Source organism: Scleropages formosus, chromosome 13, assembly GCF_900964775.1.
Source record: "Scleropages formosus chromosome 13, fSclFor1.1, whole genome shotgun sequence".
In the NCBI taxonomy this organism is placed as follows: domain Eukaryota; kingdom Metazoa; phylum Chordata; class Actinopteri; order Osteoglossiformes; family Osteoglossidae; genus Scleropages; species Scleropages formosus.
Window position 1 is genome coordinate 1285072 of NC_041818.1, and position 26665 is coordinate 1311736.

The 26665-nt window shown below is 40.0% G+C and overlaps 1 protein-coding gene across 1 annotated transcript; it reads right to left on the reverse strand.

Annotated features, from left to right (window-relative positions):
* Positions 1-411: 411 nt before the first annotated feature.
* Positions 412-26627, reverse strand: cdhr2 (cadherin related family member 2). The gene is made up of 29 exons (XM_029257472.1): positions 26609-26627; positions 26182-26321; positions 24948-25037; positions 24495-24584; positions 24278-24400; positions 24012-24155; positions 23840-23915; positions 22848-22966; positions 22487-22705; positions 22112-22267; positions 21463-21624; positions 21226-21287; positions 20692-20941; positions 20313-20552; positions 18624-18693; positions 16914-17504; positions 16637-16708; positions 16386-16435; positions 15276-15427; positions 14958-15054; positions 14593-14681; positions 13629-13697; positions 12426-12564; positions 11837-11958; positions 11176-11286; positions 10898-10981; positions 8589-8652; positions 2219-2296; positions 412-474 (listed from the first exon to the last, which is right to left on the reverse strand). The coding sequence occupies exons 1-29, from the start codon at positions 26625-26627 to the stop codon at positions 430-432; spliced, it is 3723 nt and encodes a 1240-aa protein (XP_029113305.1). The 3' UTR covers positions 412-429.
* Positions 26628-26665: the final 38 nt, after the last annotated feature.

A 26665-nucleotide genomic window follows, 5' to 3' on the forward strand; every position in this document is an offset into this window, starting at 1 on the left:
TTAGTATTATTGCATTACTTGTCATAATCTATTGTGTACAGTAATTCTTGTCAGTAAACCTAAATTGGTTGTAAACAAAATGCACTTTGTGCATATAGCAGGTTTTCAGTTGTCTTATGGATGTGAACCACTGTCACCTGTGAAAAGAAAGTGAGAGCAAAGCAGTCCCTGACTGAAGAATTCAGCTTCACAAGCAGGTAAATCTGTGCTGAAATTACACTGTCTTAAGAAGTCTGTACAGCACAAAGACAACTGAAACATTTGTTACAGATGCCTTCCTTCTACAGCCTAAATGCAGAACTTACCCATCCCTGTGAAAAAAAGACCAGTTGTACGAAACAATAAAACTTTTTATGATCACTTTTGTCCCAAGCAGAGGTTTCTGAACACTAACCAGCAGAGAGTCCTACTGTCAGGGCCTGATGGGGATCACCAGTTCAGGACGGGTGCTGGCGTGCCCCTCATTGGTTCCATCTGCAACAATTGCAAGGCAGTGGGGCAGAAAATGAGCAGCTGCTGCCTTTGGAGTGAATTAATGGAGTGATTGCACCTCTCTAAATTCACCATCATTGTTTAGTGTACTAAAATCTTATAGTACTAGGCGCAACACAACATAAGGAAAGGGGAAGATGTTTTGATATATCAATGTGAAAAATTGTCAGTGGGTTGAATACAAAATTGTAGAGAAAGGAACTCCAGGAATTTCAGAAGAACCAATTTGCTTGACCATACTCTGAACTGCAAGAATGAACTTGTTCTACTAAGCTCCACCACTCTCGGCCCATGGCTGCTCCAAGCAATTATATTCAGTGAAATAATTATCCACTACTGTCCACTCTTCATCATAATTAGACACAAACCACGTGATGAGAACAATAGTGTCCATTCGAGCACCAAGCATGAACACAGGCTATTTATTTTCATTTAAGCAGCAGAGCTTTGGCCATTTTCAGACAGCACAGAGCTCAATACAGTGTTTAAATTTCAGGAAAATCAGTGCCCTTTAAAAGATATTTTTAGTTCATATTTTCAAGCCAAACCATTATAATTTAGCCAAATGAACTGAATTAGTAAAATAAACACAATAAATACAAACACAATATGCTTATATATACAGTATTGTGTATGCTGAATGACACATACACAGTGACAGAAACTGTAACAAAATTATTTTTATTACTGTATGCCATCTGTAATTCCATGAGCTTGCAAAAAGAGTTGATTGACATACAATTGTATCCCACATTAGTTATTAAAATCTTTACAATTTTTTTACATTTTGATGTGATGAGAAGTTTGTTATTTACTCTTGGCATTTACGGGTAGAATACTCTCAATCCTAGTAATTCATATCTTGCTCGTGGTTGTTTTACAGTGTCAGTTTTGAGGTAACAAATGCCATCAAATACACCAGATTGCATTATCTGAAAATATAAATCTCAGTATTAATTAGACATGATCCATTTTACTGAACTATTCATTCAACAGCTGACAAAAACACATTGTGCACTAATGGCACCACCAATGACAGGCAGATGACTCTCCACAGCTCCACCTGACTCCACTGAAGCACACCAGCATGAAGCTGTATGCGTACAGTTTTCACGAGGATGTGCTATGCTGTAAAACTGAATGAATTTGAACACACAACTGGAGAACATGTGGACACACAGTAGAGCATATAACCTGTAAAAGTTCTTTGGATACAGTTTCTATGGACTTTGGGATAACAAGAAAACATTGTTAGCACAAGTTTCAGTTGAGCACTCGAAGAGTGAGGAAGATTTAATTGGTCTCCATTTCCTCCAATTAAAGTGGTAGTCGTCAGTATTCATTTAAAAATAAGGGCATGTTTAGGCTATTGTTAAAAATTTTAAAGTCATAAAAAGTCTTGAAAAGCTGGTGACCTTGATCGGTCACTGATGTGAATGATTATTTGTAAGTTCGAGCAGAGTCTTTATAAAGTTGCCAAAATAATAAGAAAACAAAATTTGAGAAAACTGTTTGGGAGGTGTAAAAACTTAACATGAAACATTTCAGTAAACACAATTATCTGTGACTGTTTCTAAGGGGATAAAAGGTATGCTTGGAATTTCGATATATTTGTCTTGACAAAAGGTTGTGATGCACCACAGCTCTTGAATGGAAGACTATTTATTCTTCACAGGTCTGTAGTATCAAGGCTGGGGTTGGCAAAGTTCATATGCTGTTGGGGCACCTTATTCTTGCCTCGTTGTGCCAGTGCAGCACTGAGTGGCTCGATGTAGTCGTCATCTTCGTCCTCCTCCTGGATCACCTAGTTTGAGATACATACACACACACACACACACACACACACATTTAGAGTGATATTATCTTCTGGAAGTTCAACATCCCCTGACACTGATCTTCTGTCTTTATTGAACCTGTTCGTTTGTTAACTTTAGAGCCTCGCTTTCTGTACCATTTTTGCTCTTACTTGTCTTTTAAAGCTCCAGCAATGAATAAATGTAAATGTCAATTTGAAGGGATCCAATAAATATCTGCTATGATAAAATTATTATATATGAGGACCGCTACAGATAGGACAGCAAACCAAAAGCCAAATCCTAACACAGGCTTTTCTCAGATTAATTAATTTTTCCCTTGACATCATCCTGTTAGACAAATTACCATTATGAAGAGACTGAATTATCATTATTTTTTCTAGAAAAAATAAAAGTTAACAGACAAAAAAACAAAATAACCGACAAAAAAATATATATTGCCTAAAATTAATTGATATTTCTTTGTTCTTTTTAAAAACCTCACAGTGACTAAAATAACACAAAAGCAAGTGGGTTGTCACATTCTTTTGTTTACATTTACTCTATTGATTCAGCAGATTTTTTTCTCCAAAAGTGACAGTGATTTACCTATTTATACAGCTGGGTAATTTTTACTGGAGCAATTCATGGTAAGTGCCTTGCTCAAGGGTACTGTCACATCCCACGGGGTCACTGCCCCTCCTGGTCAGAGGCGGCGCCACTCAGTGCCGCTAGCTAACGCTTACCTATCACCTCACAGTCTCGTAGGACATGGAGGTATAAAAGGAGCCAGCGGAGCAGAACTAGTCGCGGATTCTTAATCAGCAGTTCTCTTGTGCTTCGTTGGCGATTGGTAGTCTCTTGTTCCCTCAGTTTGTTTCCTAGGTGTGCATGTTCCAGTCCCGAGTGCCCGTCCCGTCAGTTCCTGCCTCTTGTTCTTCAGTCCTGGTCCATCGTTCCTGTCCGGTATTTCGTCACGTCTCAGGGTTGCGGTCAGACTCACAGATTAGCATTTCACTGTTCACCGTAGTTCCAACACCGTGTGTGTTTCCTGGTCTCGTGTTTCTTGTTTCACTTCCACCGAGTGTCTTACAATACTCACCGTACACGTCTAACCTCACACTGCACGTGAAGTCATTATATATTTCGTCTGTGTTTGGACGTAATAGCAACGCGCGTCCGTGTCGGACTCCCGTCCGGACGCTACAGAAGAATCCGCCTGCTAGTATGACTTCAGCGGAATGGCGTGAGCTGGCGGATCTGACAGAGGCGAACCAAGAACAACTCCTGGTTTGCACAAACGCCGCTAGCCGCCTCACAGATCAGTTGGAGCGGTTGACACGACTCCTCAGTCACGGTGGGCGGGGCGCCGATCCGACCAGTTCGCAAACGCATGATGATTGGCGGACATGTCTTTTTGATCGTCTTTATGCTTCCTCGGGTCCTCGCGCGGAGCCCACGAGCCCTGTGCAGACCAATGGGATCAGCGCTACTGAGCAGCTGTCCGTTCCCTTCCAGGAGGCTTTGCAAGGTAGCAGAGGTGAGAACCAGAATTACACAGAATACTCAATCTCCAGTCCAGCCTCTCTGTTCCCAGGGCCCTACTCTCCTGAGTCACCCCCTAGCCCAGACAGAAAGACAGAGAGACAGTTCTTCCCCAGCACCAAGAGTTTTCAGGTGCGTTCCTGGTCTCCAGTGGAGAAGACATCCAGCCCCCGATTGTCAAGACCACTCTCTCAGGAGTTCTCGCCGGATTACCGGAGCAACTCCGGTTCCAGCCGGACCCCGACGCCGCCAGGGCAGCAGGTGCCCTACAGCCCTGTGGACCGTGAGCCGGCTCAAGCACGCAACCTTGTCAGCTGTGCAGGGCTCGAAGAACAGTGCGTCAGACAGGGAATAATACGACTCAGTAACGGGCGTGTGACAGAGGAGGAAAGGAGGCGCCGTTTTCTGCAACGCTTGTGCTTTTACTGTGGAGCTGCGGATCACGTTCAGGTTTCCTGCCCAGTGCGGCCACCCCGTGGATCCCAACGGACCGACTTACTGGTGAGTGATGTATCTCTCCATACCTCCCTGTTGACATTACCAGTTACAGTATCCTGGGGTTTCCAGCAGCAGCAGACGAAAGCTATGGTAGACAGTGGCGCTGCAGGGAATTTCATGGATCATGATATGGCCGCGTCCTGGGGCTTGCCCTGTGCCCGATGCCCAAAACCCCTGGCTGTTAAAGCTATTGATGGCGCTCCAATCGGGTCGGGGCGTGTAGAGCAGCGCACAGAGCCCGTTACTATGCAGGTAGGGCCACTCCATAAGGAACAGATATGGTTCTATCTGATTAAGTCCCCTGATAACCCCATTATTTTGGGATACCCATGGTTATGCACCCATGACCCTATTATCTCTTGGAGTGAGGGGAAACTGCTGTCTTGGGGACAGCAGTGTCCCAAACACCTGGAGACGTCTTGTAACTCCACATCCATAGAGAGCCCTAATGCAGATCTGCCCCTGCAGCTTCCAAGGGAGTATGCAGATCTAGTGGCGGTGTTTAGCAAACACAAGGCTGCAGAACTGCCTCCTCATAGACCTTGGGATTGTGCTATAGATCTTTTTTCGGGCACTACACCCCCTAGGGGGCGGGTATACCCTCTTTCTCAACCTGAACATCAGGCAATGGAGGCTTATATAACGGAGGCACTAGAAGCCGGATTCATCCGGCCGTCTACCTCTCCAGCTTCCGCTGGCTTTTTCTTTGTTGAGAAAAAGGACGGGGGTTTGCGCCCGTGTATTGATTATCGGGGGCTAAATGCCATTACTGTGAAGTACCCGCACCCCTTGCCTCTTATCACGTCGGCCCTCGAACAGGTTTCCGGTGCTACCATCTTTACGAAACTGGACCTTAGGAGCGCATATAACCTGATTCGCGTTAGGGAAGGGGATGAGTGGAAGACCGCTTTTAGCACCGCCCTCGGCCATTATGAGTACCTGGTCATGCCTTTTGGCCTGGCGAATGCACCTTCCGTATTCCAGGCTTTTGTTAATGAAGTACTCAGAGAGCTAATTAATCGCTCAGTATTAGTGTATCTGGATGATATCCTGATCTTTTCTCGGTCCCGTGAGGAGCATATTGGACATGTCAGGGAGGTGTTGCAAAAGCTGGCTGCACATAAGCTGTACGTGAAAGGGGAGAAGTGCCAGTTCCATGTGCACTCTGTGGATTTCCTGGGGTACATCCTAACACCCAACGGGGTCACGATGGATCCACAGAAGGTCTCGGCAGTTCTGTCATGGCCCCAGCCAAAGACAGTAAAGGACCTGCAACGGTTCCTAGGTTTTGCGAATTTCTATAGGCGCTTCATAAGGAACTTCAGTTCCGTTGCAGCCCCGTTGACTGCTCTGTTAAAAGGAGCCCCTAGGCGCCTGACCTGGACTCCTGAGGCGAGTCAGGCCTTTGAAGACCTAAAGAAGCGTTTTACTTCTGCCCCAATCCTGAAGCACCCTGATCCCAAACTGCCCTTTATTGTGGAAGTTGATGCTTCTGAGGCCGGGGTAGGGGCAGTGCTCTCACAGCGCCAGGGAAGTCCCCTGAAGCTCTATCCATGTGCGTATTTCTCACACAAGATGTCGCCTACTGAACAGAATTATGATGTAGGAAACAGGGAGCTCTTAGCCATAAAGATGGCCTTAGAAGAGTGGAGACATTGGTTAGAGGGGGCTACGCACCCATTCTTAGTGTTAACTGATCACCGGAACCTGGAGTATCTGCAGAAGGCAAAGAGGCTCAATTCCAGACAGGCGCGGTGGGCCATGTTCTTCACCAGGTTCCGTTTCACGGTGACCTATCGTCCTGGCTCCAAGAACGGCAAGGCCGATGCCCTGTCCCGTTTGTTCGAGGTATCGCCTCAGCTCTCCCCACCAGACACCATCTTGTCCCCGACGCAGTTTGTGGCTCCTATCCGTTGGGCTTTATTGGACGATATCCAAGCAGCCCAACGTCAAGAACCCGGTCCCAACGAGCAGCCCCAAGACAAAGAATACGTCCCGTCCACTGTTCGGTCCGAGCTCCTACACTGGGCCCATGATGGTCCAAGTACAGGACACCCAGGGGTCAACCGAACCTTGAAGCTTCTCGCTGAACGCTTCTGGTGGCCATCCATGAGACAGGACGTACGAGACTTCGTCCTTGCCTGCACCACATGTGCCCAGGCCAAGGTCCCACGGCAGCTGCCAGCAGGGCTTTTAGAGCCACTCCCGATTCCCAACCGTCCATGGTCCCATATAGCGGTGGACTTCCTTACTGATCTTCCGTGTTCTGATGGAAACACCACCATATTGGTCGTCATAGATCGCTTTTCCAAGGCCTGTCGACTGATTCCTCTGAAAGGTCTACCTACAGCCCTGGAGACCGCGGAACTGCTGTTCCAACATGTCTTCCGGCTGTATGGCCTGCCAGAGGATGTCGTCTCGGACAGGGGACCCCAGTTCACCTCAAGGGTCTGGAAGGCCTTCTTTGCCCGCTTAGGAGTCTCAGTCAGCCTCTCCTCTGGTTATCATCCACAGTCTAATGGGCAAGTGGAACGCCTCAACCAGGAGGTTGGACGTTACCTGCGGAGTTACTGTGCTCAGAATCAAGCGGATTGGAGCAGATACCTCCCCTGGGCAGAGTACGCCCAGAACTCCCTGGTCCATTCGTCCACAAACTTAACTCCTTTCCAGTGTGTGCTCGGTTACCAGCCTCCGCTGTTCCCGTGGACGATGGAGACCAGTGGGTTGCCAGCTGTGGACGACTGGTACAAGAGGAGTGAGTCGGTGTGGGAATCCGCACATGTCCGTCTCCAGGAGGTGGTATCCAACCAAAAGGAGAAGGCCGACAAAAGGCGTAGGACTGTATTGTACCAGCCAGGGCAGAGAGTATGGTTGTCCACCCAGGATCTCAAACTGCATTTGCCCTCGAGGAAGCTTGCCCCCCGTTTCATCGGCCCCTTCAAGATCCTGAAGAGGATCAACCCGGTTTCTTACCGTCTTCAGTTGCCCTCGCATTATCGTATCTGTCCCACGTTTCATGTTTCGCGCCTCAAGCCCCATTGTGTTTCCGCCCTGCAGAGCCCAGCAGTCTCTCCACCTCCACCGTTGGATGTGGATGGTTCTCCTGCCTACTCCGTCAGGGCCCTCCTGGACTCCAAACGGAGACGGGGTACGCTGTACTATCTGGTCGACTGGGAGGGCTATGGGCCGGAGGAGCAGTCTTGGGTACCAGCACGGGACATCTTGGACCCAGCTCTTATTGAGGACTTCCATGAGTGTCATCCAGATCGGCCTGCTCCGCGACGGCGGGGGCGACCGCCTACCCGCCGGCGTTCTGCGGCTGGAGCCGCCCCTGGAGGGGGGGGTACTGTCACATCCCACGGGGTCACTGCCCCTCCTGGTCAGAGGCGGCGCCACTCAGTGCCGCTAGCTAACGCTTACCTATCACCTCACAGTCTCGTAGGACATGGAGGTATAAAAGGAGCCAGCGGAGCAGAACTAGTCGCGGATTCTTAATCAGCAGTTCTCTTGTGCTTCGTTGGCGATTGGTAGTCTCTTGTTCCCTCAGTTTGTTTCCTAGGTGTGCATGTTCCAGTCCCGAGTGCCCGTCCCGTCAGTTCCTGCCTCTTGTTCTTCAGTCCTGGTCCATCGTTCCTGTCCGGTATTTCGTCACGTCTCAGGGTTGCGGTCAGACTCACAGATTAGCGTTTCACTGTTCACCGTAGTTCCAACACCGTGTGTGTTTCCTGGTCTCGTGTTTCTTGTTTCACTTCCACCGAGTGTCTTACAATACTCACCGTACACGTCTAACCTCACACTGCACGTGAAGTCATTATATATTTCGTCTGTGTTTGGACGTAATAGCAACGCGCGTCCGTGTCGGACTCCCGTCCGGACGCTACAGGTACTGCAGCAGGAAGTGGAACATGGGTCTTTTGGGACCAAAGGTGGCAGGTTATATCAACTATTTTTCCACTCTTTGTGAAAGTAAAATAACCTCATAATGGGTTAAAAAAAAATGCAGCTATATTAAATATTAGTCCCTCTGCATTAATAAAAGGGTGCATATTTTCATAAACTACCGTAAGCAGTCTTTTCTTGTATGGGATCCCATTGCATGAGGGTTGAGAGTATAAAATAAAGAATATTTTATAACATTTGGTATTTCCATAAAAATGTGGAAAATAAAAAGGCTAGTTAACTTAATTCACTGCTGTGAAATACAAAAGCCTAAAATGCTATGTGGTGAAGCTTTTTTCTTGCTGTCAGTTTTATCTTTACCATCATTTGCATATCATCCTTGTCCATAATGTTCGTATCCATGTTGTAGTCCAAGGAGTTGAGGCTAAAAATGGTGTTAAAACAAAATAAAGGAAATTGAAACAAAACAATAAGATTAAATGAGAACCATATGGACCTTGCTCATGACGTTAAAGACAAGGTTTCCATTGAAGAGACTTTTTTTTTTACCCCAGTAAGTAATTTTTCACAACTGTGAGTAGATAGCGTGTTACACAAATTTTAAAGGACAAAATATATGTGGTCATAAGTCTGTTTCTGATTACATTACCATTTATTAGGTGAGGGAAACCTGCACTAACAAAAACTGTTATTTGTCTCATATGTTGGATTAACTATAATAAAAATATAGAAATGAGAAAATACAAATAGAAATACTTTTCAAGGACGATATTTTCTGATAATTACAGAAATTAATACAACACTGCTGAAAACAAGATCTTATTAAGATAAACATACAGTATTTATAATTTTGCTGCTTTTATGCAATAGACATTAGAGTTTGTTTGTAACTCAATCAAAGGCTAGACTGCAATTTCATAAATAAGGCCAAATGTGATTTAAAAAATAATAGTGTCATGGGATATTAAATTTTAATTTGTTCATCAAGGTTGTTGGGATAGTGGATTCAGAAAGTATTAAAACCCTTTCATTTTTTGCCCACTTTTTTTGCATTGCAGCCTTATGCTAAAATCATTTAAATTCATTTTTCCCTCATTAGTCTACACTCAATGCCCCATAATGACAAAGCAAAAACAGCCTTTCAGAAATGTTTGCAAATGTGTTAAAAATAAAAAAACTGAAATATCACATTGACATACACTAAGTGTTCAGACCCTGTACTTATTACTTAGTTGAACCACTTCTGGTAGCGATTACAGCTTTGAGTCCTCTTTGGTATGACATGATAAGCTTTGCCCACCTGGATTTGGGAATTTTTTGCCATTCCACTCTGCAGATCTTCTCAAGCTCTGCCAAGTTGGATGGGGACTGTTGGTGAACTGCTATTTTCAGATCTCTCCAGAGATGTTTGACTGGGTCCAGGCTTTAGCTGTGCCACTCAAGGACATTCACAGAATAACCCTAAACCATTATGCTTAGGGTCATCACCATGAACTTTCAGTCCAGTCTCCAGAGCACTCCGGAGCAGGTTTTCATTAAGGAAATCTCAGTATTTTTCTCCATTCACCCTGAGTGGTGGTGCCTGGTTTCCTCTAGACATGACATTTGGAATTGATTTCATCAGACCAGAGAATGTTATGTCTTACAGTATGAATCCTTTAAGTCCATTTTTACAAACGCCAAGTAGGCTTTCATATGTCTTACTGAGGAGATGCTTCCGTTTGGCCATTCTGCCATGAAGCCCAGATTGGTGGATTGTTGCAATGATGGTTGTCCTTCTGGAAGTTTCTCCCATGTCCTAAAAGGATCTGCGGAGCTCAACCAAAGTGAGAATTGGGTTCTTGGTCTCTTCTCTTACAGAGGCCCTTCTCCTCCATTGTTCAGTTTCACCAGGCAGCCAGCTCTAGAAAGAGTTGTGGTTGTTCCAAACTTCTTCCATTTAAGAATTATGGAGGCCACTGTGCTCTTGGGAACCTTCAGTGCTGCAGACATTTTTTATATCTTTCTCCAGATCTCTACCTCAACACAATCCGGTATCTGAGCTTTACAGACAATTCCTTGAACCTTGAACCTCATGGCCTGGCTGTTGCTCAGCTGTGGAACCTTATATATATAGGTGTGTACCTTTCCAGACCATGTCCAATCAATTTAATTTACCACAGGTGGATGCAAAACAAAGTGTAGAAATATTTCAGAGATGATCAATAGAAATGGGATACACCTCAACTAAATTTCAAGTGTCATAGCACACAGATGGACTCCAAACAAGGTGTACAAACATGTCAAAGATGATCAATGGCAATGGTCAATAGATAAATAGAGAGAGAGAGACGCAAAGGGTCTGGATACTTCAATGTAAGTCAATGTGAAATTTTAGTTTTTTACTTTTAACAAATTCGCAAAAATTTCCAAAATCCTGTTTTTGCTTTGTCTTTATCATGAATTGAGTATAGATTGATGATGGAAAATAGAATTTGAAGGATTTTAGCATAAGGCTGCAACATAAAAAAAGGTAAAAAAGTGAAGGGGTCTGAATACTTTCTGAATACACTGTAACCTCATTGCTATAGGATTAAAAACAAAAGTGAGGCTTTAAAAATTTGAACAATAAATTAAATCACACATTAACAATGGAAAAGGATCCATTGGAGAAAAAAGCAGTATCATACCTCATTTTATCATCACTGGAAGCTTCTTCATCGAAGCCCAGGTCTGTGGAGGCGTCAATGTTCATATTCAGCACAGGGTTTGCTCTACAAGGGAAAACAAGAGCCCATAAAAACTTTAAACATGAGCATTTTTGTTTAGAAACTCAGACAATAATTTGTCCCATGTGAACCAGCAAAATGTAAAAATTAAATTTCGAGCCCAGCTTTCAAAAGCAGCTTTAACATGGATCAATCGAAGCAAAAGCTGAATTTACAAAATTTCTATTTTTAATGCTTACCCTTCCATGGTGTACTTATTTGTACCAGGCACTACTACTCCAGATGTTTGATTCTCTGTCCTCATGGCAGCTGTGCTCATGGCTTTGGCTGCCTTCAGCTTTCTCTTGTAGCTAAAACAAGTCACTGAGCATAAGTTAATACTGCACATTCAGAAACTATTTCATCACATCTTTACTACATGTGTGAAAGCCCCCTACCATATGCAGAATCCATTACTTTTACCATAGTTGTACACACATTAGACACCGATTTCATATAAAGCTGGAAGAATAACACTTTCACTAAGCTTGATCCTATTACCAATTTATACAATCAGTATTATTTCTCAGTAATAGCTAAACATTGGGGGTGACTAAATTCACACTGTTTATAAAACATTATGGGAAAACTATAAAAGTCAAGAATATTTGAAACATCCCGTCCTGGGTGTGTCCCCTCCCCCTCCAGCCTTACGCCCTGTGTTGCCGGGTTAGGCTCCGGTTCCCCGCGACCCCGTATGGGACAAGCGGTTCTGAAAATGTGTGTGTGTGTGTGTATTTGAAACATTGTGCACTCAATGAATAATGATACTGCATCATTTAATTTCATTGTTTTAATCAGAAACACTGCTCACAGTCACCAGGGCACCAGGTCCATGACCTCCTGCAGGAGAAATCTCACCTCCTCTGAGTGCACACAAGTGACGTTATCATAATCATCAATACGATAACCAGACCAGCTACCAAGCTGAGTAAAATAAGGAACACAGGATCAACATCCTTTTTCTCTGTGCCACCCAACTCCTGCAACAGCGAAAAGAGCTGAACAACCAACTGGGTAACAAACTGAGAAAAACATGGCCTTCACATTATACATGTCTGAAGATCATCAATGTTCATATGTAGACTGAAATAAAAAACATTTAAGACATGTGATTTATATCCACTTAATTCCAAATGCCTGACACAAATTGTGAATTAATATCACCTGAAAAGTTAAAGTTCATTTGGCCTTAACTGTGAAATATGACTTTGATATGGAAATATTATTTTTTTTAATAGTTACTTACAAAACTGTGTGTAAACTGTTGTTTAGGTTACCCTTAAAATTTTTCAATGACTAGCAAAGTGAAATGTCCATGTTCTCTCTTCCCCCCCATTTATATATTCTCACTTTACAGCTTTTTTCCCCAGCCAAGTGATACATTATCAACATTTTAAATAAAGCAGGTGTACAGCAAGTGCAGTTAAACAGGCTGTTATTCACTTACAATGTATGTGAGGCCGTGTTTCCCCAGTATACCACCAAAATATAGGTCACCTTGCAGCATTCTTTCCACACTGTTAGAATCGAGTGCACTTCCATTGGGATATATGAAATATGCCTCCAAAAGCGTTATCTCTGTTGCTCTGAAATATAAATCAATAATTACTAACGGGAAAAGACAGAATTAATTAATAATTTGCGTATTGAATAAGTAACAGAAAGTTATATTTTTGAACATTTTACCAGTGCCCAGTATTTTCTGCCATAACATTCAAATTGTGAGTGACTGCCTTAGTTCCTGATGAATGAGCCCTCATTTAAAACAAGGATTTAAATGTGTCAGACATTTTCATTACTTTTACACTTCTAAGCAACAATACTTTTTCAATAGAAAAAAAAAAATGAATTAGTCTGGGTTTTCAGCTCACAAACTCGACTGGGAGAAGGCTTTTCTGAATTTGTTTTCTCCATAATTCCAGTGTCACAATAATTAAAAGTCACAATCATTAATGCAGATATTCACGGGTTAGCTTCTGTAAGAATCTCAGCTATACCTACAATAAATAAAAATATTAAATGTATGACTTCTTATTATTTCTATAACCTTTAGCTAAACTAAAAATAAAACTGATTTACAAATCACTGAAAAAATACAGTGCTCCCAAAATCATATCCAATATTCATTATTTTCTCACAACTTTGGTCTGTGCCTCTTTTCTTCACCTTGCTCTGCATGGCAAAAGAACACCTGTTTTTACCAGAACTATAAGAATCGCAATCACTACATGTGTGCCATAAATAATAAATAACAATGGATGTGTTTTACTACCACCTGCTGGATCAGTGGGTAAGCATAGCCCATGTTAACTTTGCTACAGACTGAAATTTTAGAATATAGGAAAAAAATGCATTTAAAAAAAAATACACAGAAAAAAGTTTACATTCTTTGTAAATTCATAATTCAATCATTCATAAATTAAAGAGCCATAATTCAATCATCCATAAATTAAGGAGCCAAAAGTCTTTTATGGCAAAGAATGTCAGCTTTGCCTCTAATGTTAGTTCTTCTCTGTGCAAAATAACAATCACAATGATCTATTTTTATGAAGGGATTGCTGTCTAGAAGTCCATTTTATATATTTAACCAATGAAAAGGGTTAAAGCTCACATCACATCAAAATTCACATGTTACAAAGTCACATAGTACCTTTGTTTGGTACTTTCAGCCACCACCTCCAAAATGTGAACAATTGCTCCAGTTGCTCCTGAAAGAGCCCTGCAATTAAAACAGAATTAGGCATATAATAATAATAATAATAATAATAATAATAATAATAATAATAATAATAATAATGTTACACTGTTCCTGTAACAGATTGACGTAGTGCTCAGCCACGTATGGGCACTTTTATTTACTCAAAACATGCCAACATGACGGTAAACAGAAAGTTCTTAACTTAAAAACATGATAAGGATTGGAAATCTTTTTGTAAGTTGACAGATACTTTTACCATTTTTTAAACTGAATGTAAAATATACTTTTTGTATATGTAGTACATGGACAATATTTGAAATGTCTTAACCTGCTTATTTATGATTTGACACACTGTAAAAGAGAGACAAAATAGATAGATTTGGTTGTTGATTTTCATGTCTTTACCATATTTTTCTGTGTGTTTCTTTTAGTAGCAACTTCTGCGCTTGTCAAATACAGCACTAGCAAGCACAAAATTACATAGAATAAATAAGGGCCGGAAAGTGGAAGTGCTGGACTGTGGCTGGCTAAATACCTTCAGCAGTGACATATTTGGACATACAACTATTGATGACTACAAGACATGACTAAGAAGATTACAAGACAGTGGACATATTGTCAGGTTTGTTCATATCTTTGAAAATCTGTAAGCTGAAAGTTTGCAAGTCAAAGGCCTACTATAATTGATTGCAAGAGCCTATATTCAGTAAGGACAATTCTCTTCTTTATCCCTGCTTTCTTGTAACATGTTAAAATACCTCTGCTTTTGGAGTAAATCCAAAAAAGTTGTTTTAAAAAGTAGCTGTTGCTAACTACTATTACTGATTTATTTGTTCTTGTACTAGGTACCTGCTTGACGTGGACAGATGCAGATTTCGTCCTTAGTCATACATACCAAAAAACAGTGATAACTTACCTAATAATTTCAGCCAGATTTGAACTGACATATTCCACTGAGTTTTCAAAACGAAGGCCAACACGGTAAGATTTGTCAATTGTGTAAATCTGAAAATAAATATAGAAGGATATATATATGTACAGACACAAACATACACTGGTTGATTTTTACATCACTAATCCTTCATCTAAGAAATAATATCAAACAAAATATTCTGTCTGACTCAGGGTTGAAGAATCAATGAAGAAATCAACAAAGAAATATCAGTTTTTATAGTATAATACCCAATAAAAGGAAAAATAGTTCTGAGGCTACAGTAGAAAATTTCTGCTATATTATCCTTTATGCTGTTCAATTCACTTCTATATTTATAAAAACCATACCTCTATGTGAGTTGCTGTTGCAAGGTTTCCAGTGTCTTTTGCTTCAACTGTTACCAGGTACTTTCCTCTTAAGCTAACGTCCAGACTTCCAAGGCACCTGAAACATTCATTTGTTTGCTTGAAAGTTTGTGTTTCTTCAGTAGTTACCATTATTATTCTTTGCACCCCCAAAACCCAACAAGTTCTTATGTCGCTATTTGAACATATCTAAATTCATTACTTAAAACAGACATTTAAATAGAAGAATCAACAGAGTATTCTTGTAAAGTGATGATTGAAAATAAAAAAGCTGCATGCCAATATTTATCATTTGTTTACCTGATATCTCCTCTATAAATATCCTGCACTGCTGTTGTTTCCACGCTGAAGAGTTTGTCTGTTTGCATCTGGTCATTATTAGTGTCGATAAATTGTACTGACAGCACTTCAAACTTGATCAACTTGTTGTTTCCAGAATCCCTGTCAGTTGCCTTTGGATGAAGAATAAAACAACGAGCAGGAAAGCACATTCTTAAAAGACAAAAAATAAAACTGGTTATATGAAATAATTTAATTTTGTCAAATATCATAATGCTATAGATCTAGCATTAGCCAAAAATATGTAAATAATTAGTACTGTAACAGAAATTGTTACAAGCTTGTGCTAAAACTGGGACACAGTGGTATAGCAGGTAAAGCTGGTGGCTCTCAATCTCCTGAACTGTTCAGCAGGTATGGGGTTTGAAGTCTGCTCAAGGTTCACAGAGTTTGCATGTTGCTCCTCCTGTTCACACTCCCCAGACACAGGTGGAAAAAAAGGCAGTGGAAAACCAAAGGAGTAGTTGCTATGAGTTGGGATCAACTCAATAGCAGGACCATGATCATTGTGTTAAGATATTTGATTCACAGTTGATAACAAGTCTTATGCTTTGAGCGGCTGTCAATGATCACTTATAGCTATTGAAAATGGTGGCATGATACTTGACATTTTTAACAGTGAATTTCTGTTAAGATTTTAGAGCCATCTATCTATCAATTATCAAAAATTGCCTGTCTAGGGTCACAGTGGTCAGATCCTATCCCAGAAGTATCAGGTGTGAGGCAGGGTACACCCTGAATGGAACACCAGTAAATCACAGGGCAAGAACACATGCTCATTTACACTATTTCAAAGAAATCAATGGACTGTGGAAGGAAATTAGAGGGACCAGAGAAAACCACCCACTAACACAGAAAAAAACATGCAAACTCAGACTGAGCTGGATTCAAACCCATATGGGTACCCACAACTCAGCAGCTGTGAGGTACTAGTGCTACTGCTTGTGCCACTCTGCCACTATGAAGTTTAAAGCACTACACTTTATTCAGACAGATATGTAGGTACTGAAACTGTTCATAACGGGTACATAAAGTACCTTTATGTACAAGAAAAAAGTGTACAGGACTTACTGAAACATGGGCCACGGATGTCCCTTGCTGGGTGTTTTCACTGAGCGCAACTTATAGAAACAAATTTTTTAAAAAAACTGTAAATCTGTATTTGATGAGTAGTATAAATACACATATAGTAGTGAAATAGATATAGCACAACAAATGTAAGACAGTTGCATACCATAGACTTTCCAAATAAAGGGAGAAGTACAGTCTTTAGCTGTTAGTGTCAAAACCATGTGGAAGAGATATAAAAAAGTAAAAATTACCAAAGACTCCATCAGATTTTATGAAAGTTGGAGCATTGTCATTGATGTCATCAATATTGATTGTCACATAACCTGAAAAAAATGAGTTACTTTAATATTGACAATGGAATAAAAGCACTTAAGAAAATGGCAATAGTTTTAAAACACACAAATAGCATTTGAAAACATGGTTTATAATAACTCAAGTGAATATCATATCCGTGTATTATTATTACACCTCTTTCCTACCTACAGAACATGTGCTTTCTTTGTCATGAAGGAGGCAAACGCTTGTTACCTGCGACACTGTGATTCTCTCCTTTCTCAGTAAAGACATCCACCACGTGTACTTCCAGTTTAACCTGGTCACATGTTTCGTAATCAATTACGAAATCCTCATTAACTATTATGGCTCCTGTGGACTCCAGTGTGAACCATTCTTCATCACAGGGACCCACAGTGCCGTTGCAATGGCACTGCATGGAGAGTAACTCGTAGATGAGAGAGCTGTTGGTGTCGGGGTCCTGTGCTTCAATCTTGCCCACCTCCCCTAGGCCTGTAGTGTTCTCAGGCACATGCAGTGTCAAATCTTTGGGAAGAACTGGCCGCTCGTCATTTACATCCAGTACAATCACTTTCACATCAGCTAGGTCTGTGCTCACCATATCAGTGGCCTCAATTTTGAGATTATATGACCTTCTTCCTTGCTCGTAATCTAGTTCAACATCACGGTCCACAGATATATTGCCAATGTAGCCACTGCCATCTTCTGCTGCTGAGGTGATGACAAGAAAATTTCCAAAGCTGCCATCCGTAATGCGGAAAGAGATACGATTGTTCGTCATAGTTTGGTCCGCATCATCTGCAAATACTGAGCCTACAAACGCTCCTGGGGAAGAGCAGAAAAAAGGTTGCATGAGACTTAGTGCCTCTGTAAATGAGGATATGTTTACATTTATTAATTTAACTGATACTTTTCTTCAAACTAACTTCCCAAAGCTGCCAACCATAATGAGGAAAGAGATACAATTGCGTACTATAATTTGATCTGCATCACCTGCAAACACTGAGCCCACAAAGAAGAGAAGCAAGACAATTAAAGGAATACCACGGTATGTGTGGTCTTTTGTTTATTTCAGCCTTTTGGTACATTACAGAGGGAAAAATAATTTATCCATTGAAAGTAAACACTTATCCAAAGTGGGTAACATCAACCTTCAACCAGGATTTTAACCTTAAACACAGGACAGTAAGCAACGTCCTCCTTTAACACTATTCCATCACACAGCCTTCTGTGGCTGTTTAGTTCACACTGGCAATAATACAGATTTCCCTTATATAACAAATGTTTCTTTTTACAAGAATGGAATTTGTACCAGAAAACTCATTTCACAAGCTGTCAGCTCTCACGAGATACAGACATTTCAATTCAATAAATGTACTTTGGTGACATCTCACCAGGTAAGACTTCCGTCAGCTGGAAGCGACAGTGAGTGATCATAGCAATTAGAAGAATTGCTCATTTCCATTATTATTATTATTATTATTATTATTATTATTATTACAGTTCTTTTGATTTCACATCTTTTCAGATGGTATTAAGAATCTTTTAATGTAATTCCAGAGCAGATGGAATTCCCTAATTTATGATGTTGTCATAGACCGATAAATGTACCAAAATGAATGTTTTAAACCTTAAACCAAAATGTATGTTTGACACGTACGCATACACAAACTGGGACAGGCACAAACAGCAGATATTTGTCACAACCCATAATCCTCCTCTACATTTGATGGGACATGAAATGTCAATGCTGCGACCACAATACAGCTGTACTTTAACTTAAGGCCTTTAACAACTAAAACATTTCTGTTTCAGGAAAGCATGGTTCATTTTTCCATCATTGCTAGTAAAGAGTTGTTTTTATGAGATTTCACTTTATGAGCACACCTTAGGGAAAAGATTACACTTCAGTGACACAATCAACAATACAAAAATCTTACTCACCCATCTCACTTTCCTTGACAGTGAAGACATAAGATTTATTTCCAAACTGGGGTGCATTGTCATTGATATCCTGAAAGACATTTTAAAAAATACCTAAGTGTTGAAATCTAACTATCCCTACTTTTCTGACTGAGGACAATTTCTCAATTTCGATTCAGTGGTAATAAGTACAGGCCCCCTTCTGTAAAGGTTGACCAGACAGAATCCAAAGCATCTTCAGAGAAAGACGAAAAGCTGAATAGCTCAACATGCTTTTCAATCATTTATCTACAGCACACTGGTCCATACTGCAAAATTTTCCCTTATCTCTTATGGCAAATACCTCTGCTACTATCAAAGACAAGAAGTGCTGCCTAGAAACAGTAAAAAAGTAATCCTTTAATGTAAAGATCTGAAAAAAAAAACAGACAATTGAATTGCTCTGAGGTGTTTTTAAACCAGCATCGGTGGCAGTTCATTGTGAAATAGGAGTTTGGTTACTCATAAAAAAGCTTAATTCTGAAAAAAAACATATACAGATGCTCCTCGACTAATGATGGGGTTATGTTCCAATAAACCCATCATAAGTGGAAATATCGTAAGTGGAAAAACAGTACAGTACTGCATCTACCAAACATCATAGCCTAGCGTATCTTAAACATGCTCAGAACACTTATCATAGCCTACAGCTGGGCAAATTTAGCAGAGAGAGACACACACATGGGCATTTAGTAGACATGATGGGATGCAAAAACACAAAATAAAAAAATGCTTTCAACACAGTATCAGTTGCTTACACTCATTCACGTACAGAGACTGCAAGTGTGGTTGAGTGGATGCTGCCATCAAAGCGCTCTGTGTCACTGCGTGAGAAGAGCGCTCTATAAAAATATATTGAATTGAACTGAATTGAATATGTATGGGAAAAACTAGACAGGACAGTGAAAGCAAAGCATCACATGTCAGTCAAGTGTCCTTCATGTCTGGGGACTCCTGCAGAAGAACTAGGAACACGTGTGCTCATTTCTTTGATGCAATTTGTTAATCAAAAGCCTTATGAAAAACAAAAATTGACATTTGGTTTATTTTAATGCCTTTAACTAATATCTAATGGAAAATTGCTGGAATATACAAAGTGAGGAAATTCCCCAGCACTGTTTCTGTTTTTATCAGGGATTTTAATCACAGTCACGTGAAATATGATCTGCCTGAATATTACTAGTTCATCAATTGCTCGAGGGCATTCCTGCATTTTCCCCATGCATCCCTCAGCAAACCGGCTCACACCATGCTCATGCTTGTACCCACTCAGAAAAGGAAACTGGAAGAGTCTAAGCCTACCAAGACCATCAGCCGGTGGTGGACACCTGAGGACACCTGAGGCCATTGAGAAGCTGAAGGACTGCTTAGGCTCCACAGAGTGGGAGGCCATGGAAGGCTGATGTCACAGTATAGGTGAATGTACTGATATATCTCCTATGAGACACTGTCTCCCTTGCACCAGTCCCCTTCACTCCCTGTTCTTTTTCCCACCTCAGTGTCACTGCCCCTTCTCCATCCGTGTACAGTTCACGTACTCCAGTTTTTCTCCTTCAGTCCCACAACTTTTTACTACCCTGTTCTCTCTTTTCATTGTTGACTTTAGTGAAGTTATTCTGTTGGCAATAACAATATATTATATATAATGCTGATGCTTGATGTAAGGCTTACCTCTACAGTAATTATGACCATCACATCTGTGGATTTCTGTTCTACCCCCATATCTGTAGCCGTCACATTTAGCCGGATTTCCCCATTCAGTGAGATGTTAATGGCCTCTCTGTCTAGTGGTCCTTTATTCTGTAATAAGCCAGTGTCTTTATCAATGGTGAAGTTGTCACTGAACTCTGTGTCAATAATATTGTATTGGATCCTGCTGTTATCAGTTCCCTCTTCATCCCTGTCAGTAGCCTGCAGAAGTAACACATCAGAATTATTTATCAGCAAGATTTCATATCCAGTAATGATAAACATTGAACATAACTGCTTAAGTTTTTATGAGCTGAATCATTTCTGTTGTGTTTCTACAGAAAGGACATGGCCAACTAACCTGGATTGTAACTGATACTTTCCCTTTTGGTCCTTCTGACGTATATTCATCATATGTCTTTCTGGGTATGTATGGTGTCATATCATTTATATCTAGGAGTGTGATCACCAAGATGGTTCTTCCCAATTTGTTGTCGCTGTCTGTTGCGTCTAAAGTTGCCGTAATAGAGGGAATGACCTCCCGATCCAGCAGCGTGTCGTTCACCACATGAATGCTGCCATTCTTTGGATGAACATCAATGTACTTGTGGCTGAAAAAATGAAACAGAGAGTGTATTGGATTTAACCCTGTCATACATTTCTGTGGTGCCACTTTGAAATGTCTCGTTCTAAAAAAGACTGGTGTTAAGCTTCTTCTGTATGTATTGGTATAATGGTTATTACCGATTCATAACATGTAAGCTGAAAGTAGTGACACAAAGCAGAGTGTCATTGCACTCATATAACAGGTTTGTGCTCTGTTACACCAGGCAGATATTTCCTCAGCTTTGCCTTGAAGCTTTCTCTTTATGAATCCAGTGCCTTAGCTACTTACATGTTCTGTGGTAAAAGCCTGTATGTAATGTTGTCCACATCTGCAGTGTCTGGATCTGTTGCCTGGAAGACAAAATAAAAAGTTTTTGGATGGAATGGAATGAGAAGTGAAATTAAAGTGATTGAACGAGATGTGAAATTCCCAACACAGCTTTTAACCTCTTGCAGAATAGTTCCAAAATGTGCCCTTTACAATAACTTTTTCTAGCAGAAGAAGGCAAAATAAAAGTGAACATACTGTGATAGTTGCTATAATGTATCCATTTGAGCTGTGTTCTTCAACCTCTAAATTGTTTATCTCATGCTGGAATGCGGGGCTGTTGTCATTGATATCGTTGATCTCGATGGTGACAGTGGCCGTGGAGTGCCAATATGTGTTGGAACTGTCGGTGGCAACAATCTGAAGAAGAAGCATATTTCTTCATCGTTCAATGCTTCAAGAACATTTGAATGCTTCATGAATTCAAATCGATTGTTTATTCTTTACGTAGCGTGTGTGTCATTAATGCACATTTCATTCAATGTCATATTTATTTGTCTTTCTACAAAGCAGCTTAGAGCGTTAACTTCTTTAGACTGATATATCTATTTATACGTCAGGGTCATTTTTATTACAACAGTAAAGATTCAAACCTGCGACTTTTCAAGTCTGAAGGTAGCAACTGTAACCACTACACCAAATGCTGCCTCAACAATGAGATACAAAATCTTACATATTGATTGTAAGCAATACAGTCTTCAGCAGCACACATTTACTGCTTTGGGGATCATTCACTTGTAGTCATTTTAACTGTAATTTAAAACATAACATAAAGCATCTTTATAGAAAGCTCTTTTCAATCCTTAGCTGTATGATTACTGTTCAGAAAATATTTCATGGTCTTTACCTTCACTATCATAGTTTTATTTGCTTCATAGTCAACATCTTTTGAGTTTCTGACTTGAATTTCCACTTGAGAATTGGATGTAACAGATTGTGGAAACACTGTAAAGGCATCTTTGTCTGGTCCAGCCAGCTTTAAGGTGAACCTGGAATTTGATCCCTGAATAAGAACAGACATTATTTAAATTATCACCTCAAAATTCTAGTAGAAGTTTTCTTTCAGTCATAACTAAAAAGGTTGACTTTTTACATGGTCCTGAATTAAAGGTACTATTGATCACACCAGTTTCAATATAAATAAAGCTTTCAATACAATATAAAGCTTTTTTATGTTCATCTACATGCAGTCTTTTCCATAAATAAGGGGAAGAAAACTGACCTCATCACTGTCTTCAGCCAGAATGTTGAGTCCGTTCACAGGCTCGCCCGGGGGAGAGTGTTCATCGATGTAGCCAATAAAGACGGTTGTTGGAACACAAGGTTGAGCCGTACAGTCGTAAAATTCAGGCTTGTTGTCATTAATATCTCCTATCGTGATCTCCACGTTGGTCAGTGTATTGGCAAATACTCCATGAACATTTATTGTGGTTTCCTGGGCCTGGAACACACAAGTTCATTTGCGGCACAAGAGCATTATGAGATGGAAACTTCCTTCATACATAACAAAGCAAAACATTTGGTGAAATTCATGAAAGATCAGTTTTAGCTAACTTTGGATTGGCCAGACGTATATCACTTACCATCACTCTGAGAGTAACAACAGCATTAATATCCAAAAATTCTTCTCTATCAAATATTTTTTTGACAAATATGTCTCCAGTATTTTCATCTATCATGAACAGGTCAGGTACATTTGTATCTGAAAAAAACCAAAAAATTGACTCCTTTAAATGGTGTCATTTTCATAATTGCTATTACTAGGCAAATTGTATTTTTCTTTTTGTGACAGAAACCTAGCACTAAAAATAACACAGTAACATAGAAACCCAGAGCTAAAGATGAATGAAGCATTGATCATTGGCCACAGCCAAATTAGCTCAGAGGTGCCAGTCTTACTGATTAGACTGGTCTAAGTCTATTGATTAGAGGGGTCATCATTTCCAGTTTGAACTGGTTGACAGTTTACAATCACAGTATCACTTCTCACACTAAGAACCTTATTCTGAATGTAATTTTGCTAAAAAAATCATTTCTATGGTGACTTGTTAGTGTTATAAATATATATTTTTCAGATTTAATTACAGCTCAATCACACACACACACACACATTTTCTGAACCTCTTGTCCCATAGGGGGTCGCGGGGAACCGGGGCCTGCCCGGCAATACAGCTCAATCAGTTATTGAAATATTAATGATTCTGTATGAGTTTCAGATGGCATGCAGTGCACAGCATCAGAGCATTATGCCACACTGTGTTCTTTCTTGCTTGTAGGGACTGTATTCTTCCCCATGAAGGGTTTGAAAAAGACTTGCAAAATTACAGTGATTATTTGTAAACGTGCAACAACACTGAGATGTTCACTGTGCAAAAATTAGACACATAAGTAACTCAAGAAACAGGGTAAGGGGACAAGGAGTTGTGTAGTGGCTAAAACTCAATAGCACTACAACAGAAGGTGACATTCAAATCTGGGTCCTTCAAGGGAAAGGGGCAGGTTTAACTCCTACAGCATCTGTTCTCCCATACAATGTATATGCTTTGCATTCAAATGCATATCACTCTCCTCTCACCTTGAATGCTGTAGACAATTTTGGCATTAACCCATGTGTCAGGATCTATAGCTTGCACTTGAAACACACTGGTGCCCTAAAATAAAATTTAAAAAACTACAGTTAAATTATCATTGCTTCAGAAAAACTATATATTGCATTTATTAGCCATAAATGGACAGCAGACACTTACCACAGGTGTATGTTCATTGACAGTGACTGAATAGGGAAGGTTTATGAACTGTGGGTCAAGGTCCGGAACATCGATGACGGTGATTGAGCCAAATGCCACGTTGGATTGAACAACATATTCTCCATTAAGCATGCCACCTTTGTCCTTCAAAGAGAAAAATATAAATAAAAAAAAGGGAACTGAAGCTACTGAGTGAAATATAATTGTTTCTCAACATCAAGTGTTTAAATGGGACATGGCCACTTTTTTGCCATTTTCTTTCTTACCGATGCATTGAACTTTATCTGATAGAAGCTGCTTTTACTTGTAGAATTTAATTGTCCTTCTAGTTTAACTTGACCGGTTGTTTCAGAAACGGAAAACAGGTCAAAGCCACTACTTGGTACAACCTGTACAAATAAAGGAAAACATCGGAATGCACTCTTTCGACAAAACTTGTTTGGGTTAGAGACTGCAACCTAGAGCACTTCAGTTTCTACTTACGCTGTCAATTTTGTAAACAGTGGTCTTTGCTAATCCAATGTCTGCATCAGTGGCTGACACCTGAAAGAGGAGAGTGTTCACTGAGGTGTTCTGTGAAAAAAGAGAAAAAGTATCATTCACCAAACAATACTGCTGGCTGTACAGTCGAGGTAGTGATCAGGGCCCTGATATACTGTGACAAGTTCTTTCATTTTAATAGCCCCCAAGAGCAAATGTATCCTGGAAGCACTTGATTTTCATCTTTGTGAAACTATTATACACTAAGGGAGCAGCTGATAAAGAGACCCCAAAGGATGTACACTGAGCCCCAGTAGCAGAACTGTAAAACTGTTCTGGGCCAAATTTAGAAAATTGTTAACCATTTAAAACTGCAGTGCAAAATGCTTCTGATATTTCATGTTCAATTATATCTGACTGCTGCATGCAAATACTGTTTGTAGTAATTTCATTTACCTCTGGAACAACCACAGAATATGAAGGGGGATTAAACACAGGGTGATTATCATTGGCATCTTCCAAAATTATGGTAACAGTTTTTGAGGTCTGTTCAAAAGCAAAAAAAAGGAAATAAAGGAAATAAATTATCTTAGCTCCGTCACATAGTTTATCTGTTGATGTGCAAATGTTTATATACCATAAAATGTGTGTTTTTACAATGATAAAGATTTTGCACTTACCCTAGAAATGCCATCAGAAACTTCTATTGTTACAGGAAATGTATCTGTTTTCTGTGGGATTATAAAAAATATTTATAAAACTGTCCCCCATTATGAATTTTATGAAATTATTGTTACACTATCAATATTAAAAATTAAGCTGCAGTTTTAAAGACATTTCTGCAGACCCATTTCATTTGCATTGTTTAAACATGTTTGTCATACAATGAAAATGGCCTAATTCAGTTCTTTAATTCATTTAAAAAAACATTTTAAAAGAATGAATTTATAATTTTGTCTTCCATTTTGTGCTAAAGTCCAAATGAAGTAGGCTTAAACTGAATAACCAGACTATATCACTGACTTTCCCACACAAAATAACCACACTGTATCACTAACCTACCTAAAATAAATCACTAAAGCAAGCTAAAAAGGACTCCCAGAAAATGCATTTGAAAGATTAAACTTCAAGAAAGTAAATGTACTAAATGTACAGATTACTGTCCCCCCAGTCATTGATTTGTGTGTTTTTATTACTGTCTGCCCATACATTTTCTCTGCATCACAAGTGATGGCTTTTTTGGTCATAAAACTTCGTATTGATGTGTGGCATATCCATGCCCAACACACTATACAGCCATTATTTCCACGGGTAACTTGCTAGTACTGAGAAAATCTAAACAGAACCAAATTTAATCTGACCATAAATCATCATTGTCTGAAAATATTAAAGGACTAGTTCCATATACAGTTCCATATGTGTCCTATAATCTCAGGTGTGGATTTTATGCCTCTAGCTCTGATTCACAGATCAGCTTGTGCTCTGTTTTTGACATGAGAGCAGATGTACAGGACATCATCAGAGGCACTGTGCTTTCACCACGCAACACAGCAGTAAATACCATCTGGCATCTACATGTTGCACAACCCGGAACCACAAACAGTGGCCTGTGAAGTGGAGCTACTACACATTTTTACCAGGCTTACATTATTACGTTTATTCATTCTACTCAGAGCTTAACAGAGCTTACCTCTCTGTCCATTTCAGACCGTACAGTTACATTTCCGGTGTTTTCATCTACGTTGAAGTAATAAGCGTTTTGGCCTGTGATGAAGTAAGTTAATTCATCGCCTTCAGGATCTGATGCTATAATGGCAAACGCATATTCATCTACAGGAAAAAAGTGAAAATATGTGTTCATTAATATTTACAACACAGTATCAAAGCACACAAGTATTGGAAATTAAAAATAAAATCAGAAACACTGACTTTCAAATTAAATAGCAATACAAGATATTTGCTGCCACTGAGCTGAATGTATGAAAACACTCACTATTTATTGAAAAACTGTTTTTTCAATCTACAGCACAAAAAAATTCATGGAAGTATTGAGAAATTATTTCCTCATTGTTTGTAACATTGTTAATATCAGACATTTTATTTTTAAAAAAACATACCAATCTGAAGGTCTTCCATTACTCTAACAGTTGTCATTAATATGTTTGGTCCTCTGT